Source organism: Diceros bicornis, chromosome 5 (genome assembly GCF_020826845.1).
Source record: "Diceros bicornis minor isolate mBicDic1 chromosome 5, mDicBic1.mat.cur, whole genome shotgun sequence".
In the NCBI taxonomy this organism is placed as follows: domain Eukaryota; kingdom Metazoa; phylum Chordata; class Mammalia; order Perissodactyla; family Rhinocerotidae; genus Diceros; species Diceros bicornis.
Window position 1 is genome coordinate 70,553,555 of NC_080744.1, and position 21,066 is coordinate 70,574,620.

The 21,066-nt window shown below is 39.9% G+C and overlaps 1 protein-coding gene across 8 annotated transcripts in view; it reads right to left on the reverse strand.

Moving 5' to 3' along the window:
* Positions 1 to 1,377: 1,377 nt before the first annotated feature.
* Positions 1,378 to 21,066, reverse strand: part of HYKK (hydroxylysine kinase) — a 31,316-nt gene continuing 11,627 nt past the window's right edge. For 4 of the 8 annotated variants that reach the window (XM_058542172.1, XM_058542171.1, XM_058542170.1 and 1 more), the window contains 2 exons: positions 13,088 to 13,271; positions 2,568 to 5,510 (listed from right to left, as the gene is read on the reverse strand). In XM_058542172.1, the coding sequence (XP_058398155.1) occupies positions 5,050 to 5,510; positions 13,088 to 13,271 (645 nt within the window). In that variant the 3' untranslated portion in view covers positions 2,568 to 5,049. The other 4 variants (XM_058542176.1, XM_058542174.1, XM_058542173.1 and 1 more) reach the window with 4 other exon arrangements.

Here is a 21,066-nt window from a genome sequence, read left to right on the forward strand (position 1 = left end):
CTGGACAGGCAGTGCCCTGAAAGCATCCTCAGGTAGAAATGTAACTTACGGAATGTCCGGGGATCCCTACCACCTTAGTTCATTCTGCAGAATTCAGCAAACATGAGGAGTTTTAAGGGAGAAATAGGATTTCTTAGGTCAAAAGAAGAGGAGTTTGGGAAACAGAGTAGTCCAGTCTGACCAGAATGGAGGAGACAAGATAGGAAGTAAAAGAGGAAAATCATTTGAGGCCACATTGTAGAATGCCTTCAACGCCAGAGTTTTTTTTCTGTGGGTAATGTGAGGGGAGGATTAAAGTGATGTTATAGAATGATGAAGACTCACAATCTCCCATCCCACATGTTCCTCTTACAATGTGGCATGAATGCTTTCCCATTGAAAGGTTCTACGTCCCCTTGCCCTGAAGCTGGGTGGGCCTCTTGCTACAATGGAAGTAACATCTTGTGACTTCCAAAGGTGTCATAAAAGATGATATAGTTTGTCTTGTCTTCTTGGGATGGTGGTTGTTAGAACCCAGGCACTGTGCTGTGAGGGAGTAGAGACCACATGGAGAGGTGTTTGGCCAATAGCCTGGATGAGGTCCCAGCATTACCTGCCAGATATGTGAGTGAAGATTCCTCCAGATGATTCTAGTCCCCAGTCATTGAGTCTCCTCCAACCACCAAATCTCCCCCAGCATTCAAGTCTTACCAGCTGAAGCCCCAGGCATATGGTGCAGAGTCAGGCTGTCCCAAGGCCTGTCTGAATTCATGACCCGCAGAAACCATGAGATAATAAAAATGATTGTTTGAGGTTTTAAGCCACTAAGTTGTTGGTTAAATTGTCAGATTGTGCTAGCAATGTATGTAACTAGAGTTTTTATCTGCCTCTAATATGAAAGATGTAGGTTGGAGAGACTAAGGATAAGAAGACCAGAAAGTAAAGTTCTGTTGCAGTCTAGAGGGGATAAAATCCTGGACAGAAAAAGATACTTGCAAGAGCAGAGCCTTTGCCAGATATATGGTATTGATTCCCAAATCTAGAACTGCGTTTTCTCCTGTTGAAATAAATTTTTAGGCCAAAAATGGAGCTGCTCCTGCCCAGGGTGCCACATTAGCAAACCGAACTTTCCTGTTCCTGTAAATGCTCCGCTTGACCAGAAATGCAGTATATCCAGTCAGCTGATCCCCAAATGGCAAGCCAACTCTGAGCTCTATGTTTATTTCCTTGATCTTTCTAAATAAGGTCAGATATACAACCCCAGCCAATCATGCCCTGTCTCTGTGTTGCTACTTCTAACACTCTATAAAACTCACTCTTGCCCCAAATCCCTTGGGACGAGTGCTCTGTACTCCCCCAATCCGTGGACTGTTTTCCCTTGAATAAAGGACATCCACCTGGTTACTAAATTGGTTTAATTTTGTCATTTGACACTCCTCATTGGTTGACAGGACAAGGACTGGCACTTGTAGAAGTGCGTTCATTCTTGTAGTTCATCCAACACAGCTTTATTAAGGGTCTGCTAGGGACTCGGCGTGCAGCTAGGTCCTGAAGATAATATGAAATAAATATTATTCAATTTATGCCACCAAAGAGTTTATAAACTACATGGAACTGATTGATTGGAGATAAGCTAGGACAACCCCAAAGAGTAAAATATCAATGCAAGGCATCACATATTGAAATATGGAAATAGTACTTGGCAATATTTGCATTAGGAATTCAGTGAAGGGGAATCCATGTTAGCAGGAGCAAGCAAGAGGGAAATCCGTCGAGTTTCATGATATAAGAGAAGGAACACTGGTCTGGGAGTGAAATCCAAGTGTCAGTCCATTTCTCTGGTCCCTAATTTCCTGAATAGTCAAGCAAGATAAAAATCATAATCCTTTAAAATTTGAGAATCATAAGTGCTTTCAGGTAATGATCTCATTTGATTCTAACAAAGGTGTGTGTGTGCGCGCGCGCGTGCGTGTGCGTGGATAGGAGGAAGGATAGGAGGGGAGAATGAGAGTAGTATGGGACGCCGGTCCTGGCTCTCTTTGAGCAAATTATTCAACTTTTTAAGCATCTATTTCATCTGAAAATGGGGATTAATCATAACATTACTTCTCTCATGGGTTTGCTGTGGAGATTAAATGAGATTAAAGCACGTAAAATACTGTGATATAGTAAGAAATATGTGCTTGGTCTTCTAAAAACCAAAAAACCCTTGTAATTTCCGGAGTGGTAGGGGAGAGAGGAACGTCTTTTGCTATTCTAATAAGCCCCTTTCAACTACACCTGAATTTATGCTAATGAGGTGACTCTTGGAAGATGCGGACTGGTTGCCAGAGGAACCAACCAGGTGATTAGAGGGCTGGAACTTTCAGCCTCATCCCTGAACCTCTGGGGAGGGGGTAGGGGCTGGAGATTGACATAATCACCAACGGCCAATGATTTAATCAATCTTGCCTATATAATGAACCCTCCATAAAAACCCTAACCAAAAGGGTTCGAGAGCTTCTGGGTTGATGAACACATCTACGTGCCAGGAGGGTGGTGCACCCCAACTCCATGGGGATAGAAGCTCCTGTGTTCAGGAACCTTTTGGACCTCGCTGTATGTACCTCTTCCTATGGCTGTTCATCTGTATCCTTTATTATTATATCCTTTATAATAAACTGATAAACATAGTAAGTTTTTCCCTGAGTTCTGTGAACCGTTATAGCAAATTATCAAACTTGAGGAGGGGGTCGTGGGAACCCCCAACTTATAGCTAGTTGGTCAGAAATACAGGCGTCTCAAGTGGAGGCAGTTTTGTGGGACTGAGCCCTTAACCTATGAGGTCTGTATTAACTTTGGGTAGTTAGTATCAGAACTGTTTAATGTAAGGGAAAAATTCACATACTTGGTATCAGAAGTGTTGTGAGAGTAGAGAAAGAGTTTTCTTTTAAATACTTAGTGCTCAATAAATATTGGTTTTTATTATATATTATTAAAAACTTAAGGTAGGAAGGAAAGGGATTATGATCGCCATTTACTAATCTAAAATTCTGATTCCTAAGAATCAGATCACTGATTGAATATAAGAGAGGCAAATAAAAGAATTACTCCAGGGGCCAGCCTGGTGGCGTAGTTGTTAAGTTTGTGTGCTCTGCTTTGGCAGCCTGGGGTTCACAGGTTCGGATCCCGGGTGTGGACCTGCACACTGCTCATCAAGCCATGCTGTGACAGGCGTCTCACATATAAAGTAAAGAAAGATGGGCACAGATGTCAGCCCAGGGCCAATCTTCCTCAGCAAAAAGAGGAGGATTGGCAACAGATGTTAGCGCAGGGCTAATCTTCCTCACCACACACACACAAAAAAATTACTCCAATATTTTGAGTTTGGGTAACCCGGAGTGTGGTTCATTCATTTAGTAAATATTTATTAAGTCTCTACAATGTGCCAAGCACTGTACTAAGAACTTTGCATTATTCTCTATGAAATCCTTACAACTAACTCTATGAGATAGGTATTATCATTACCCTAACTTTGCAGATAAGGAAATTGAGCTGCAGAGAATTTAAAGATGAATACAAGAATGATACAAATGAACGACACAAGACAATTCAGAGATTGTACAGCAAGATCTACACACCTGCTTTGGGAGTATAGATAGGTCGGTTGGTAGGTAGGTAAATAAAGAGACATAGAATCAGTGCCGATTCATATATATTGAAAGAGATAACTACTGAGAGGGTGTTTGAATGGCCAGCATTCTAGACTTGAGTGGTCTGTAGAGAATGGATAGTTAAAACCATGAGACTAAGTAAACAGCCATTTACTAAATCATACTAAGGGAGACATGAAGAGAAATCAGTGAAGGAACTACACTAGTGTAATTAAAGTCAAGTGTACAGTGAGCTACAGTTCACCAATACTACATGTTCATATGAAAAGAAACATATTGGGGCCGGCCCGGTGGCACAAGCAGTTAAGTGCGCGTGCTCTGCTGCGGCGGCCCGGGGTTCGCTGGTTCGGATCCTGGGTGTGCACTGACGCACTGCTTGGCAAGCTATGCTGTGGCGGCGTCCCATATAAAGTGGAGGAAGATGGGCACGGATGTTAGCCCAGGGCCAGTCTTCCTCAGCAAAAAAAAAAAAAAAAGGAGGATTGGCAGATGTTAGCAGAGGGCTGATCTCTTCACAAAAAAAGAAAAGAAAAGAAACATAAGTGATAGAGAATTTTAAAATATCTGCTAAGGGACTTCCTTGGTATCAATCTGAAAACTGTTATATTTAGGTACCTCAGGAGTTAGTGGCCCTGCCTGGATGTCCTTATTTGCTTCCTTGCAGTTCCAGTGTCTTCTAGACTCTATCGCTGGAGTTCCAGTTTCAACTGTCCTCTCAAACAAGTGAAAAGTTTTTCTTTTGAATACCATCTGTGTTTCCTCCTAAGGCATCTTAGCGTGTGCCTTACCTCCTCCAGCTTTAATTCTAGCATTCACTAATTTTGCAAATATTTTTAAAGACTGTGGGAAAGGCACTATATCAGGTGTAAGAAGAAGGTATGAGGGACAAACAAAAGTTTTACATAGTCTCTGCCTTCAAATAGCTGTTAGCCTAGATAACTACAGCTGAAATCCATAAAAAAGAGTGTTGTGCCATAAAAGAGAGTGCAAAGGGGTTCTGGAGAACAAAGAGATGGGAGAAGCCTTCATAGAATTGGTGATATGTTAATTAGGTCTGTATGTTACATCCAGTTATTTAAAATATGTGAATATATCTGTACATATACATTCCTTTCAAAGTTGAAAAAAGTCATTGATTTCAGGGCTGGAATAGACCTTGAGAGATTATCTGATTCCAAATATCATTCTGCATGTTTTATACGCAAGGCAAGCGAGACCCACAGAAAGACATGCTTCTTCATTTAGTACTTTCTTAAGTTTAAAAAATAGTCCTGAGATTGCTTGAAGACCTTAGTGGTATCATGTGCATTATACTGTTCCATCAATTCATTTTTAACTGTGCAGGAAATGCTTCATAGAATTAGATTTGGTCCCCTTGGGTTTTTAATTACCCAAGTTAATGTGAACTTTGATCTAGTCACATGGAGATCCCAGATTCATAGGACTTGGCAGTGTCAAACCAGATTTCTTCTACAGCTTTCTGGCCCATGTCAAACATTTGCTGTAAATGCTTCCACCCAGTTTTCGCAGTAACCATGAGATATTCTTTGTTCTCCGGGTGTAGCTGGCAAGAGTATGCAGCCATGACAAGTGACTGACAAAAACGACTGCATACAAGTAGAAACAAAGCACCCCTCTCTACAGTTGTCAGTGGGATTATACTTTCAAACCCTGCGAGGACATGACCTCCTACTTGTAGAGGATTCTTGCTTTCAATCATCATGTACATGATGGTGATTGCCAATTCAAACACATAATAGCCATAGCTCATGTCGTCAAAGTCTAAAATCCCAGACACTTGATATACATCATCTCTAAAGGCTGACTTGCTGGACTCTATTAAAATGTTATGGTCGTTAAGATCTCCATGATTGATACCTGAAAGGAGAAAAACCAAGCCATGAGAAAACAGTTATTTAAAACTCCAGTTCATTCTCTTTCCATTTCTCTTTCTCAGGCATGGCCATTCAAATAATTTGATGGGCAGTCAGAGATAAAGGGTGAAACCGTATTTTTCTTGAAATAAAATAATTTCCTCTGAAAAGGATAAAAGCAGTTAATTTTGGTGGTGGTTTTGTGTTTGTTTCTCATCAACACAGGGCCCAAAGATGGAGACTGTAGTTATTACAAACACCTGATTTTGGCTACTAGGAGAGTAAGGAGAAAGGAGAACTGCCCAAAACCAGAAATGTTTAAAAAGAATACACATATATTCATATTATTATAAGAAGCAAAGAGTCCTAGAATACACCAGATGCGCCTTTACTTTAACCTAGGATTTCTAAAAAAAATTTCTGATGACAAAGTACTTCTGAATTTCCCCAGTCTTTTGATTACTGGAATAGATGGTGATATTTTGAGTCAGTACCACTCAAAGTGGGAGTCCATGGTCAGTGCTGGCCCACAAACTGGTACTCGTCGTCTGCATGAGATAAAAACACAAATTGAGAGTGTTTAGGTAATTTTATAATTTGTCATCGAAGAGTGTGATCAGTGGCCTTGTCTCATTGAATGGAGTATAGACCAGTTTGAGTGTTGTCAAACTCGCATGGTAAGTCGTATGTGGCTCAAGCTGTGAACTAATCATGAACAGTAGAACTATGTAGCAGGCTGCAGTGGGTTGGGGGAAAAAAACCAAATTTGTCTTCTACCATGGATAGTTTGAGAAGCACTGATTTAAACTACTGACTAAGGATTAGGGGATGAGGTGTCCATGAGCACTGAAGTAGTGAGCCATATACTTTATAATAAGTATGTGATATAAAGTCCATAATATTAACTTCTAAATATAATGCTGATTTCTTCTCTATGAGTTAGGATTGTGTAAATCATGCTTAAGTAATGTAGCACAGTGGGTGGCATATAGAAGCAATAAACATTACTGTAAACCATAGATTCTTTTTTTTTTCTTTTATTCTTTATTTTTATTTTTATTTTTTGTGAGAAAGATCATTCCTGAGCTAACATCCGATGCCGATCCTCCTCTTTTTTTGCTGAGGAAGGTTGGCCCTGAGCTAACATCCATGCCCATCTTCCTCCACTTTATATGGGACACCGCCACAGCATGGCTTTGACAAGTGGTGCGTTGGTGTGCGCCTGGGATCCGAACCTGTGAACCCGGGGCCACCGAAGCGGAGCGCGTGCAGTTAACTTCTTGCGCCACCGGCCTGGCCCTTAAACCATAGATTCTAAACTACACGTTTCTGAAATTGGGATGTGTCGTACAATTGATGTCACGTCATAGTTTCATTGGCAGTGTTTTTTCTTCCTTAGAGGCTCATAAAGTAATGGTGCATCTTGTACAATCAAATGGCATTTTAGAGTCAATGAAATAGGTTACTTTGTGAATGCAATCTGTATGTATCTACGGGAACCTCTCCTCTCTCATTTCATTGCTTCTCTTCACATGTACAATGGCCAATCAAGAAATGATACATCTGTTTTATGCCTGGAATAAAATGACAAAAGTTGTTGAATTTGAGAATTAAAGAAAGAAAAGAAGGAGTTCTGATAAAGATGGCAGAGTGAATTCATTCTTCGATAACTTCACTGTGCTCAATATACATAGCAATGATAAAAATAAAAAGAGAAAACAATCAAGATACAGCCTGCCTCAAAAATAAGATAGATCTATATACTAAAAAACAGAATAGAAATGCCAAGCCGTGAGCAGGAATAAAGCCACAGGACTATCTACTGGGCTCCAGATCAGCAGTGTGCTCTACCCGCCTGGGAGAACACAAACTGAAAGTGCTACCTGCCAGTTGGGGAAACAGGCACACTGCATGAAGCTGAGGGCAGTGATAAGGGCTTCCCAACTTGTAAAAGGATGACAAAATCTGTTACCAATCCACTGCTTTGAATACTATGGGTTCAAGGAAGCAGAAGGACAAAAATATAGGCTCGAAACCAAATGCCAAACCAGGCTTCTGTGTGAATATATTCTCTGTCTGATCATTAGTTACTGAAGTCTTTGGTTCAGTTTGTATACAGTAGTCAGTTTCTTTTGGTTCTTGCTCATAGTCTCTTCTTTCCTTGTATGCTGATATATGGTATGTTTTCTGGCCACAAGGCAGTTACTCTAGAAAAATAAACAAGAACTAAAACCAAAAAATACAATAAATGAAATTTAAAAATAGATGGGTGTCACAGATTAGAAATTGCTAAAGAGAGAATAAACTAGAAGATAGGTTAGAAAATTATCCAAAATGCAGTATGGACAGAGAAAAAGATTTAAAAAAACACACACATGGATAAGAAGAGAAGAGACAGAGAGGACTCATTAAGAAGAACTAATACTAGCTGAATTGGAGTCCAGAAGGAGAAGAGAATGGGGCAGAGGCAAGAATTTTCCATAACCGATGAAAGACAATATTTAAGAAACCCAAGCAGATTAAGGAAAAAATTTAGTTAAGGAAAAGAGGACATCTTAAAAGCAACCCAAAGGGGAAAATACAGCTTGTCTTCAAAGGAGCAACAGACTGACAGCCGGCCTCTCAATAGCAATGGAAGCTAGAAGACAGTGGAATTCTAAAATTCTACAACCCTGAAACCTAAAATTCTATAGGCTGTGAAAATATCCTTCAAGAATAAAGACAAAATGAAAACATTTTTAGTCAAATAAAATCAGAGTTCACCAGTAGAAAACTGCATTAAAGGAAATACTAAAGGACGTATTTCAGGCAGAAAAAAATGACTCCAGATAGAAAGTTTGAGGTGCTGGAAGATATGAAACTAATGTGAGTAAATCTAAACAAACTTGACTATAAAACAAAAATAATAATGTCTTTTGGGATAAAAATACAGAATTAAAGTTTACTAACACAACAGCATATAAGTCAGGAAAGAGATAAATGGAATTAAAGTATTTTAAGATCCTTGTATTTTCTTGCATAACATTCGACTTTGATAAGTTCAAGTCACCTGTCAGAATTTCTAGGGTAATCATCCAAAGAATAAGATAAAATATAATTTCCAAACTTCTGGAGAGGAAAAAAAAAAAAATAATGACAAAAACAATTGGCTCAAAAGAAGGGGGGAAAGAGAAGAAAAAATTGGGACAGAAAAATAGCCAGTGTACAAAAATAATATGGGATAGCTATATAATGTCAGATGGAATAGACATTAAGGCAAAAAACATTAGAAGGTATAAAGAGGGATACTTTATATTGTTAAAAGATTCAACTTGCCAGTAAGATAACAATTCTAATTTTACATGTACATTGCCTCAAAATGTATAAAGCAAAATATGACAGAAATACAAGTAAAAATAGACAATCCACAATCATAGTGGGAGATTTAAAATACACTTTTCTTAGAATTGTTAGAACAAACAGGCCAAAAAATAAGTCAATAGTATAGAAAATTTCAACAACATGATTAAAAAACTTGACCTACTAGACATAGATATAATTCTGTATCCCAGAACTGCAGAATAAACTTTTTTTATAGGCACACATGGACCATTTAAAAAAATTTACCAAATTCTGCATTATAATGTAAATCTTAACAAATTTCAAAAGTACTGAAATTATATAGAGCTGCCCTGTCCCATATGGTACCACTAGCCATATACTGCCATTTAAATTCATTAAGATTAAATAAAATTGAAAATCTAGTTCCTTAATTGCACATTTCAAGTGCTCAGTAGCCACATAGAAGTTATTATATCAGACAACACAGATATAGAAAATTTCTATCATTGAAGAAAATTCTACTGGACAGCACTGATATAAAGTATGATCTCTGACCATAATACAGTTACAGTAGGAATCAACAATAAAAGGATAACTAAAAATTTTATCATATATATCTTTGTAGATGTATATAAATGGAGAGATAGACTAATGTTCATGGATTAGAATAATCAATAAGTATAACATAATATAAACAAGTATAAATATACTATAATATCCATTTTGTTCAACTTTATATACAGATTCAATCCAAATCTAACCAAAATCTCAACACTAATTTTTTTTTTTTTTTTGGTGAGGGCGATTGGCCATGAGCTAACATCTGTGCCCATCTTCCTCTATTTTGTGTGTGGGATGCAGTCATAGTGTGGCTTGATGAGCAGTGCGTAAGTCCGCACCCAGGATCTGAACCTGCGAACCTGGGCCACTGAAGTGGAGCACGCCAACTTAACCACTACGCCACCGGGCCGGCCCCTCAACAATAATTTTTTAAAACATGATATGCTGATTTCAAAATTGACATGGAAATGAAAAGGACTAAAAATAGTCAAGACCCTCTTATAGAAGAACAAGAAGGTGGGAGGACATGTTGTACCAGATATGAAGACTTAAAAAGTTAAAGAAATTAAGATACTGTGGTAATCTTTAGGGATGCTCACAGATATGCCAGTTATCTTCCTTCCGGGAACATGCTGTGTTGTACTTCCCTGCTCCCCAAAAAGTTGTGTGTGGCCATGTGACTTTTTTGGGGCCACTGACATGAACAGAAGTGACGTCACTTCAGGGCAGAAGTCTTAAGAGCCAGTATACAATTTACTACATTCTCTTTCCCTATTCCATAGCAATACTCCAGTTGGTGAACATTCCATCAGTCTCACTCTCAAAGTGAGAATACATAGAACAGAGCCCTAGCCAATCCATCATAGACACACAGCTTGAGTTAGAACTAAACCTTTGTTATTTTAGTTCACAATAATTTGGGGGTTATTTGTTACTGTAGCATAACCTAGCCTAGCTGATACATAGGCTGCATATGGGTGCACAGATGGATAAATAGACCAACAGAATAAGATAGAGAGTCCAGAAACATATTTGATTTACAACAGAGGTGCTACTGCAAAACAAAGGGAGAAAAGATGGCTTTTCATTAAATGTTGTTGGGAAAATTTATCGGCCATAAGAAAAATTCACACCATCTATAAAAATAAATTCCAGGTGGATTGTAGATCTACTATGAAAGGCAAAAACTATAAAACTTTAGGAAGATAATCTAGAAGAATATCTTCATGACCACAAGGTAGGGAAAAATTTCTACACAAGGCACAAAACACTAACTATGAAGAAAAGATTCATATATTTGAAACCAATAAATTAAGGATTGTTCACCGAAACATATAAAGAGAGTGAAACAACAAGCCACAGAATGGGACAAAATATGTGTAGCACATATAACCAACAAAGGACTTGTGTCCATAAAATATTTCAAACTTCTAAAATCAATGAGAAAAAAATCCCAACAGAAAAACAGGCAAAAGACTTGAATAGGCACTTCACAAAAGAGTTTATCCAAATAGCTAACAAATAGGGAAATGTATACTAAAACCACAATGAGAAACCATTATATACACATCAGATTGGCAAAAATTTTTAAATCTGATAATACCAATGGTGCAGAGCAATGAAAACTTTTATACTCTGCTAGTAGTAGTATAAAGTCATACAACCACTTGGGAAAACTGTAAAGTTGAATATAGACATGTCCTATGACCCAGCATTCCTACCCCAGAACTCAAGAACTTATATACTCAAAGAACTCATGAACATGTATACCAAGAGACACAAGAATATTCATAACAGTGCTTCTTAATAGACCAAAACTGGAAACAACTCAAATATCTTTTAAGAGTAGAATAGCTAGAATGTGGTATATTTATGAATAGGATACTCTATAGTAATACAAGTTAAACTATAGCCACATGCAACAACATGGAGAATCTTACAAAAGTAATATAAAGCAAAAAAAAGGGAAGACACAAGTGAATGTATCCTGTGGGAGACAGACGGGAGCAGTGAGACCTGTTAGGAGTCTACTGCAATAATCCAGATAAGAAATGATAGTAGCTTGGACCAAATGGAAGTAGTAAAGGTGGGGGAAAGTGGTTAGAAGTAGGGTATGTTGTGAAGTTAGAACTGATAGAATTTGATTGGATGTGAGGTGTGAGAGAAAGAACAAAGTCCAGGCTGATGACTCCTGGGTTTTTGGCTAGATCAACTAGGTGAATGGTGGATACCATTTTAATGAGATGAAGATGACTAGGGGGGAAATAGGTTTGAAGGGGAAAAAAAATCAACTCTTTTTATGCTACCATCTTACATTGTGTTTACACAAAGTAAGTGTTGTGAACTGAATTGTGCCTGCCCCCCCCGCCCCCCCTGCAAAATTCATATGTTTGAGTCCTAACCCCCAATGTGATGGTATTTGGAGATGGGGCCTTTGGGAGATAATTAGGTTTAGATGACCTCATCTAATTAGGCAACCTGAGCTGACTAATATAGAAAGCAGGGGGCAGGGCTGGCCCCATGGCTTAGCAGTTGGGTGCAAGCGCTCTGCTGCTGGCGGCCCAGGTTCGGATCCCAGGCGCGCACCGGCAGACCGCTTCTCTGGCCATGCTGAGGCCGCGTCCCACATACAGCAACTAGAAGGATGTGCAGCTATGACATGCAACTATCTACTGGGGCTTTGAGGGAAAAAAAAAATAAATAAATAAAATTAAAAAAAAAAAAAAGAAAGCAGGGGGCAAAAGGGACACATACTGCCTATCCTAGGCCTTGCTAGAAATGCCCCTCAGTTCCTCCCCTCTGACTAGTACTTCATGCTGGGTCAAAAGGCTGATTATACCCCAGAGAAACTGTTGTCCATGTACATAAGGAGATATGCACCAGCGTGCTCTGCAGCATCATTTATACAGCAAAAATATAGGAAGCACCTAAAATTCCGTTAACAGGAGAATGGACCAAAAAAATTACAATATGTTCAAATAAATTATGATATATACATACTATGGAATACTATTCAGCAGTTCAAACTAATGAACTAAATGAACCAGGACTACATATATGAAATGGATTTATCTGAAAAACATAAGTTGAATTAGAGGTTGCAGAGGCCGGCCCTGTGGCGTAGCAGTTAAGTGTGTGCGCTCTGCTGCTGGCAGCCCACGTTCAGATCCCAGGCGCACACCGAGGCACCACTCGTCAGGCCATGCTGTGACGGCATCCCACATAAAGTGGAGGAAGATGGGCATGGATGTTAGCTCAGGGCCAGTCTTCCTCAGCAAAAAAAAGAGGAGGATTGGCATGGATGTTAGCTCAGGCCTGATCTTCCTCACAAAAGAAAAAAAAAGGAGGTTGCAGAATGATAATACACAGTGTGATACCATTTATCTGAAGTTTTAAGATATGCAAGACACTGCTATATATTTAATTTATGAATACATACATATGTATTAATGAATTAAAACATGTATGCAAATTTAGTAGAGAGGAGAAAGGTAGAATCACATTAAGTTTAGAGGGGGCTTCACATGTAGCAATTTTAAGGAAAGTAAAAGCATTATTCTTTAAAAAGCAACAGGAACAAATATGGGAAAACTTTAAGATTTGATAAAGCTAAGTTGTGCCTCCACACTTTTCTGATGGTTTGAAATTTGACAATTTAAATATCGAGAAAAATACTTATTTGATTGGGGGAATACTCACATTCTCGAAAATGACTTAATTTGCTCATTATTTCATCTTTGAACAGCTGAATGACCTGTTCGACAATCTCTCGATTTTGATTCTGGCCCAAAGCATACAGATATTTCTCCAGAAGAGGTACATTTTTCAGATTCCAGATGAAGTTCTCCCGATGAAGACTGCTTAACTTTGGGTGATGGAATTTCTAAATCAGAAGCAAGAAACTCTTAGACTCTCGACAGTTAGAGCAACCTCTACTGAGAGATCTGCTGTGTGCTAGAAGACTGTACCCTCCAAAGTGTAGGCCTGGGAGTGCCTTAGGGGGAGAGCTGGCATTCTCTCATGGCCACTGACTTGCTCTATTGACATTAATCCATGAAATGGTAATAACTTCACATTTGTACAGGATCTCACAATTTCTTTTTTTTTTTTTTGCTGGGAAAGATTCACCCTGAGCTAACATCTGTTGCCAATCTTCCTCTCTCTCTCTTTTTTTTTCACCCTCCCCAAAGCCCCAGTACATAGCTGTATATTCTAGTTGTAAGTCCTTCCAGTTCTTCTATGTGAGCTGCCGCCACAGCATGGCTACTGACAGACGAGTGGTGTGGTTCCAAGCCCAGGAACCAAACCCAGGCAACCAAAGCAGAGTGCACCGAACTTTAACCACTAGGCCATCAGGGCTGGCTCAGGATCTCACCATTTTGAGAGCACATTCCCATCTTACTTGATCCTCCTAACTGTGTGAAGATAAGTGTTATTATCCACAGCCTACAAAAGGAATTGGAGGCAGCTCTGAAGAACTCTATTCTCACTCACATGACCTGCCTCAGGCCCCTGTTACCTCTCTGACTTCATCTTCCACTACTTTTGCTCACTCTCCTCCAACAACACTGGCCTCCCGGCTGTTCAAGGAACATGTCAGGCACGTCCTCTCCTCATGGCCTTTGCATATGCTGTTTCCTCCTCCTGGGATGCTCTTCCCCAGATATCCATATGGCTAGTGCCCTCATTTCCACCAGGTCTTTACTCAAAAGTCACCTTCTTGGGGAGGACTCCCTGACCACTCCATCTAAAAGTTCAACCCTCTCTCCAATACTTCATATCCCTCTTCTCTGCTTATTTTTTCTTCTTAAGAACTTAGCACATATTGCTGTCTAATATTCACCATAATTCACTTACAGACCTTACTGTCTATCTGCACAGAATGTAAGCTCCATAAGGGGCAGGAGCTTTGTTTTTGTTCGTTACTGTATCCCCACACCTAGAACAGTGCCTGGCACATAGAAGGCACTGGTCAAGCAATATCTGCTGAATAAATGAATGTTCTTAAAATGGAAAATTCTAGAAGTGGAAGGGCCTTTAGACTTTGAACACTCTATCTAAAGTTCTAAATGGCTTTGACCATCATTGCACAAATGGGGAAACAAGTTCAGAGAGGGATGATGAGTTCCACTGTGGGGCTGAGGGGGCACCTGGGTCTGCTGACTCACACTCCAGACCTCTTTCACAGAGTGAGTACTAGAAGGTGCCCTGGGGGTCACCCAGTGGAGCAGCTTTCAAATTTTTTTGACCATGACTCGCAGTAATAAATACATTTTACATCACAACTCAGTATACAGGCAACACGCACGTAAAGAAAAAGTCTTAGTAACAATACTGATACCATTACATGTGATGTATTCTGGTGTTTTGTATTTTATTCTAGTTCTTTAAAAATGTTCCTCTAAGTTGATTTCAATACCCATGCTCATGACCTGCAGTTTGAAAACCTTCCCCTGATGCTTCTGTTATCACTAGAATGTCCTTGCTAAGTGGTCATGTAGCCTCTGTTTCAATACTTCCCATTGGAGGTACTTTTTACCCTTATTGAGATGGCTATGATCTTCCTTTCGCTGAGCTAAAATCTGCCTCTCCAATTGTGTCCATGCCACTGGTTCCAACTGTGACCTCTGGGGCTGTCTGGAACAGGATCCTTCTCATATGACTGTCCTCCAGACATATGAAGACAGCACTCCTGCCCCCTCAGTATTCTCTTCTGCAGAGTAAACCTTTTTAGTTTCTTCAATTATTTCTCACCTGACACGGTTTTGAATCTCCTGACCATCTGGTGTGTTAAATGCCACTGTGGATCACAAAAATACTCTGCATAGTAAGCACTGAAAACACTGTTAGGAGTTGTGACTTTTGGGGTGTGGGATTGGGACTAAGAATGGAGATGATGGTGAGAACAAATGTTCATTTTACACCTTTCAGTACTGTTTCAAATTTTTATCATGTGCATATATTACTTGTACTTTTAAAGAAAGTAAAATTTAACACCCTTGTTGGGTTTCCAGTGGAGCAATTGTCCACTTAGGGAAGGCTGTGAGTCAGCTTCTAAAATGAGGGCACTGTTAGCCCACACATCCCGCAGGAGAACTTCTCAGCTCTAGTATGGAGTAGTGGGAAAAATACTTGGAATCTGGACTTGGGCTCAGACAGATATGGGTTTCAACTGGCTCTATGACTTATCTCAGATCTTAGTTTCCTTAACAGTAAATTCAGAGTATCAATACCAACCTCACAGTCATCTGTGGATAAACCAAGACATGAAATAAGGACCTCAGATGTATAGGTGCTCAACAAATGTTTGTCGAATATGAACACCGCAGCTGTTGTGCCTGACTTCTCTGGCCTTTCTATCCTTTTGGCTCCTTGGCACACCAACCTGAATTCCTGACAGTTTAATCACTACTCTTTATTAGTCTATCTCAGCCTACCTTTTGTCAGCTTCCTCACTCTGCCTCTCACCCCAATTCCCATTTCCCAAGCACCTTGCTTCCTCTAGTACAAAGCTCTGACCACAGTCATACTCATAAGCCTGCCCTGTATTTTCTTCTTTCTTATACTTAAAGGAATCTCCTGAGATTGACCTCCAGCCCATCTGTGGACCAAGCAGCAACCAAATTCCAGTAGAGATTAGTTGGTCCCTTCACTTGTGAATGCCTTAGTTCTGGCCCCTACCATCCTCAGGGCTCCTGTCTACTCTGGGTCTCCCAGGCTTACCCAGCTGCTGGAAGCTTCAGTGGCCCAGCCACATCCCCAGCAGAGCAGGCACAGCTTCTGCCACACCCATAGGTTTAAAATACTGCACACCTGTGTGATATCTTGTGCAGACGCCCTGGTTCCTAGTGCTTATAGAGAAACTAAGAACCTACCCCATGCAAAAGCATGGGGTAAGGTGAGGTGAGGAGATGGGCAATGGGAATAAAGCATGATAAAAATGCATTGCAATACTAAGGGAGGTAGGCTTTTCTTGGTTCCTTCTAGAATTCCCTTGTCCCCTACAAGACAACCTAAAATAAGTTGCACAGCAGAGCGGCAGGTGGTTAACTACACAGCACAACTCACTGTCAGCAATGATGTGGTGCTATCTCCCTCTGAAAACTGTATTTGCCATTTCAGAATACAGCAGTAAAAGTTGAAAATTTGATGGCAGTAGGCATATTAACGAAGCCCACAGGGAGCATAGAAGCAAAGGTTAATGATAACTCTGTTATGTAACAGATGCTCATTTAAACAGCTCATTTAGTAGATTTGAGTCTGAGGATGGTAGAGAGACTTCACTGAGCGTTCTAATCAGTTCCAAAGTTTTTCTAAATAAAATTAATATGTGAAGAAAATTTCCTAAAAGTAAATTTAATTAGAACTGGCTATTTTAATCCAAATTATGTTAATATTCAGAAATTGATATTTTAATGGATGTCCACAAATGGATTTGTTCCAACTTAATTGAAAACTATTTCAACTGAAATGCTTGATACATTTACCAGAGCCTTGCACTGCTCAATAAATATCTGTTGAATAAATAGAGTGCAATGTGAAAGGGTAATTATTGTCAACACAGTCTGTCAGTTGACAAACATTTACTGAACACCAACTGTGCCCCAGGGACTGTGGGATAGTGTGGTCTCAGACTCGTAGAATGAATAGTTTAGGAGTGTCATTTCTGGGTGATGAGATTACTGGTAACTTTTAATTTTTTTTTGTATTTTTATCTGATTTTCTTTAATGAGTCACTGAAAGGGTTTTTAATCAGAAAAAAAGGGTTATTTCTATTTGGGGATAAAAGGATAAATATTATGACTGTAATATGGACTTCAGTTTCTGGCCAAGAGGGAGTAACAGGGACTGGGTTTATCCTCCTGGTTGAAATAGCTAAAACACTAGAAAAAATATATGAAATGATGGTTTCCAAGTTACTCGACATCAGGCAGTGAAGGACAGTGATCCCTGAGAGATGGAAAACAAATGAGGTGGGTTTGTCCCAGCTTATTGCCTTGAGAGAGGCCACAGTGCAGGGAGGGGAGACACAAGCGAGAACTCTCTGAGCTGAGGAGGCAGAGTGTTCTGGGAGAACAAAGCAGCTAGAGTTTGCAGGAGAGATTACCAGAAAACAGAGAACTGCAGAGAGAGAGGGAACAGAGAACTGCAGAGAGAGAGGGAACTCTAGAGATCTGCAGAATGTGCCCCTTGAGAATTTGGCAGATCAGTGTATAATCCGTGTATGAATATGAGGAAGCTACTCAAAGCTGGGGAAAGAACCACCTGAAAGGATTAGAGGGAATAGTACCTGGATACACACAGGGCCAGGAATAGTACCTGTTCCTACCAACCAGACTGGAAAAGCTCAAAGTTCACAGGACACTGAGTAGAGAACTCAGAAGAGTCTTGCATTAGCTAAACCCAGCCCTGGTCCCCCCATCAAGCATGAAAAGCAAGATGCAAAAGCATCAGACTGCTTCCAGGTAACTTACTGTATCCACTCAAGGAAGCTTCAAGTGCAAAAAACATGAAGAAAACTGTACCAAGATACATCATATTCAAATTACTCAAAAGTAGAGATAAAATGTTAGCAGCCACCACACACACATGACACGTTACGTTACATTTAGAAGAACGATCTGACAGCAGATTTCTCGTCAGAAACAATGCAAGAGAAGAAAGTGGAACGATGTCTTTGAAGTACTAAAAGGAAAAGACTGTCAACCTAAAGTTTATGCCCAATGAAAATATCTTTCAGAAATGAAGGTGAAACAAAGACTTTTTCAGACATACAAAAGCTGAAAACACTTATCACTAGCAGACCCACTACAAGAAATGTTAAAGGAAGTCCTTTAGGTAGAAGGAAATGATACCTGATGGTAATATGGATCTACACAAAGGATGATGAGCACTGGAAAAGGTAACTACATAGGCAAATATGTCATTTTTTCTAATTAAATCTTATAAGATAATTGAAAGTTTAAACAAAAATAATAACAATGTATAAGTAAAATGTATGACAATAGTATCAGGAAGGAAGAAACAGAAGTGTACTATGTAAGGTTCATATATGATACATGAAGTGATATAACTTGTAGGTAGACTGTGATAAATTAAAGATATATTCTATAAACCCTAAAGTAAACACTAAAATAACAAAACAAAGAGTTATACCCAATAAGCCAACAAAGGAGATTAAATGAAATCATTAAAAATACTCAAAACAAAAAAAGGCAGAAAAAAAACTAATTAGCGAATAAAGAACAGATGGGACAAATAGAAAACAAATATAAAGATGATAGACTTAAACTTAACCATATCGTTAATCACATTAAATCTAGATGTGATTAATCACATTAAATTTAAATATACATGGGTCTAAACATCCCAACTGAAGGGCACAGATCGTCAGATTGGATAAAAAAGCAAGACCAAATATATGCTGCCTACAAGCAACACACTTCTAAGGTAAAGACTGCAATATAAAGCAGCAAAGAATTTTTTTACTCATTCCCAGGAGACTATAAATATCAAGTCTCTGGAGTAGAGAGAATAAAAAAATCCGCTAAATCTTAGTGGTAAAGTGTTCCTAGCCCTGTCCCATCTCTCACTTAACTCCTCTGGCTCTATCTTACTCTTTTCTCTAAAGCACCAGCCAGATAGAAAAGAAACCATGGCAAGAAGCAAGGAGTGGAAACAGGTGGGCTGATCCCAGCAGTCACCAGGGGAGCACATTGTGAAATGAGTTGGGGCTGATCTGCTTTCTTGTATGGCCAGAAGCCTTAGCTTCCACAGATCTCAACACCTTCTAGACCCCATTCCTGATATTTCCCCCGTTCCTGTCTCTCCAGTCCTCTGTTCCAGGCTCTAGAGGCTACCGCATGATTGATACCAGGGCAGAGAACCCTGCCTACTTTAGAATGGTGTTGTGTCCAAGCAGACACAAGTTAGAATCCATATCTTGCTCAGCCCTTGCCTCTCCCACAGGCTTAAATCACTATATATGGTTGGCTCTGTCTCCTAAATATATCTTGAATCTTTTCTTGGTTCAAGCCCTCAACCAGCTTCTACCTGATTACTACATTAGCTTCCTAGATGCATTCCCCACCTCCGTTCTGGCTTTCTGCCAATCTATCCACTATATTGGCCCTTGGAGTGCTATAAATTAGAGATCTTTGCCTGTTTAAAAACCCTCTAAGGTCCCTTACGGTCTATAAGACAAAGTCCAAACTCCTTAGTATCACATATGGTCACGTATTTTATAATCTGATTCCACCCTATGTTTCCAGCTTTATCCCCTGTCTCTCTGAGGTTTAACCACTATACTCCAGCCATAATGAATTATTTAGAGGTTCTGGAACATGGTCATTGTACCTCCATGATTTTTCACATGCTCTTTCCTTTAGCTGGAATGCCCTTCCTCCTTTTCTCTGCCTAACTGATAGATTCCTAACTTTTAAGAATCAGCTCAGAAGTTTTTTTTTTTATGAAGCCCTCCTTGAATGCCTACTATGTGTTTGACACTGCTAGATACCAAGGATAAAAGATGAATAATTAAGACATAGACCAATTAAGAAGGTCACTGTGTCTTATGTAGCTTATGTAATAGAAAGCACAAATATGAAACAAATAATTACAACAACATACGTGGTAGACTGTTACCCTGAAGGCCCCCTATGAACAAAACCTCCTGGTATTCATGCCTTTGTGTAGCTTCTCCCAATTGGCTTTGGGATTAGACATGTCACTTGCTTTGGCCGATGGGACGTTAGCTAGCATGATTCAAGCAGAGGCTTGATTAACATTTGTACGCTGGGGCTTGTCCTCTTGGAACTCTCACTCTCGAAAGCCAGCAGCCATGTTGTAAGGACGTTCAGGCCATCCTGGAGGATGAGACACCACGTGAAAAGAAGAGGCCACATGGGGCCAGCCCGGTGGTGTAGTGGTTAAGTTTGTGCCCTCCGCTTCAGTGGCCCAGGGTTCATGGGTTCGGATCCCGGGCATGGACTTACACTGCTCATCAAGCCATGTTGTGGTGGCGTCCCATATACAAAATAGAGGAAGACTGGCACAGATGTTAGCTCAGGGCCAATCTTCCTCACCAAAAAAAAAAAAAAAAAAGAGGCCACATGGAGAGGAACTGAAGCACCCCAGTTAGCTCCCAGCTGAAGGTAGCTGCATGAGTGACCCCAATCAACACCAAGTAGAGCAGAAGAGCCACTCAGTCAACCCACAGAGTCATGAGAAATAAATCACTATTGTTTTAAGCCAGTAAGTTTTGGGATGATTTGTCACACAGCAATAGATAACTGGAACATAGTCTAATAAGTACAGTGAGAGAAGGATGTACAAGTTCAGAAGTAGCAAAGAGAAGAAAGTAATCATCTTTGTGCAGCATGGGAAGACTTCACAGAGGAGGAGATGCTTGAGCTGTGTGTTGAAGGATAAGTAGGAGTTTTGCAGAGCAGGGGAAAAGGTATAACTGCTTGAGAAAATGGCATATGCAAAGGCACAGATGCATGAAACAGAATGGCACATCCAGGGAACTACAAGAAGTTCTATATTGGAAGTGAGAAAAGCATGAAAGGAGAGACACGGACAATGAGACGTGGGGGTGGGGGTGGGGGCAGAGGCAGGGACAAGGCCATGCAGGGCCCAGTATGAAAGAAAATATGGCCCAGTATGGCCGTTATTTT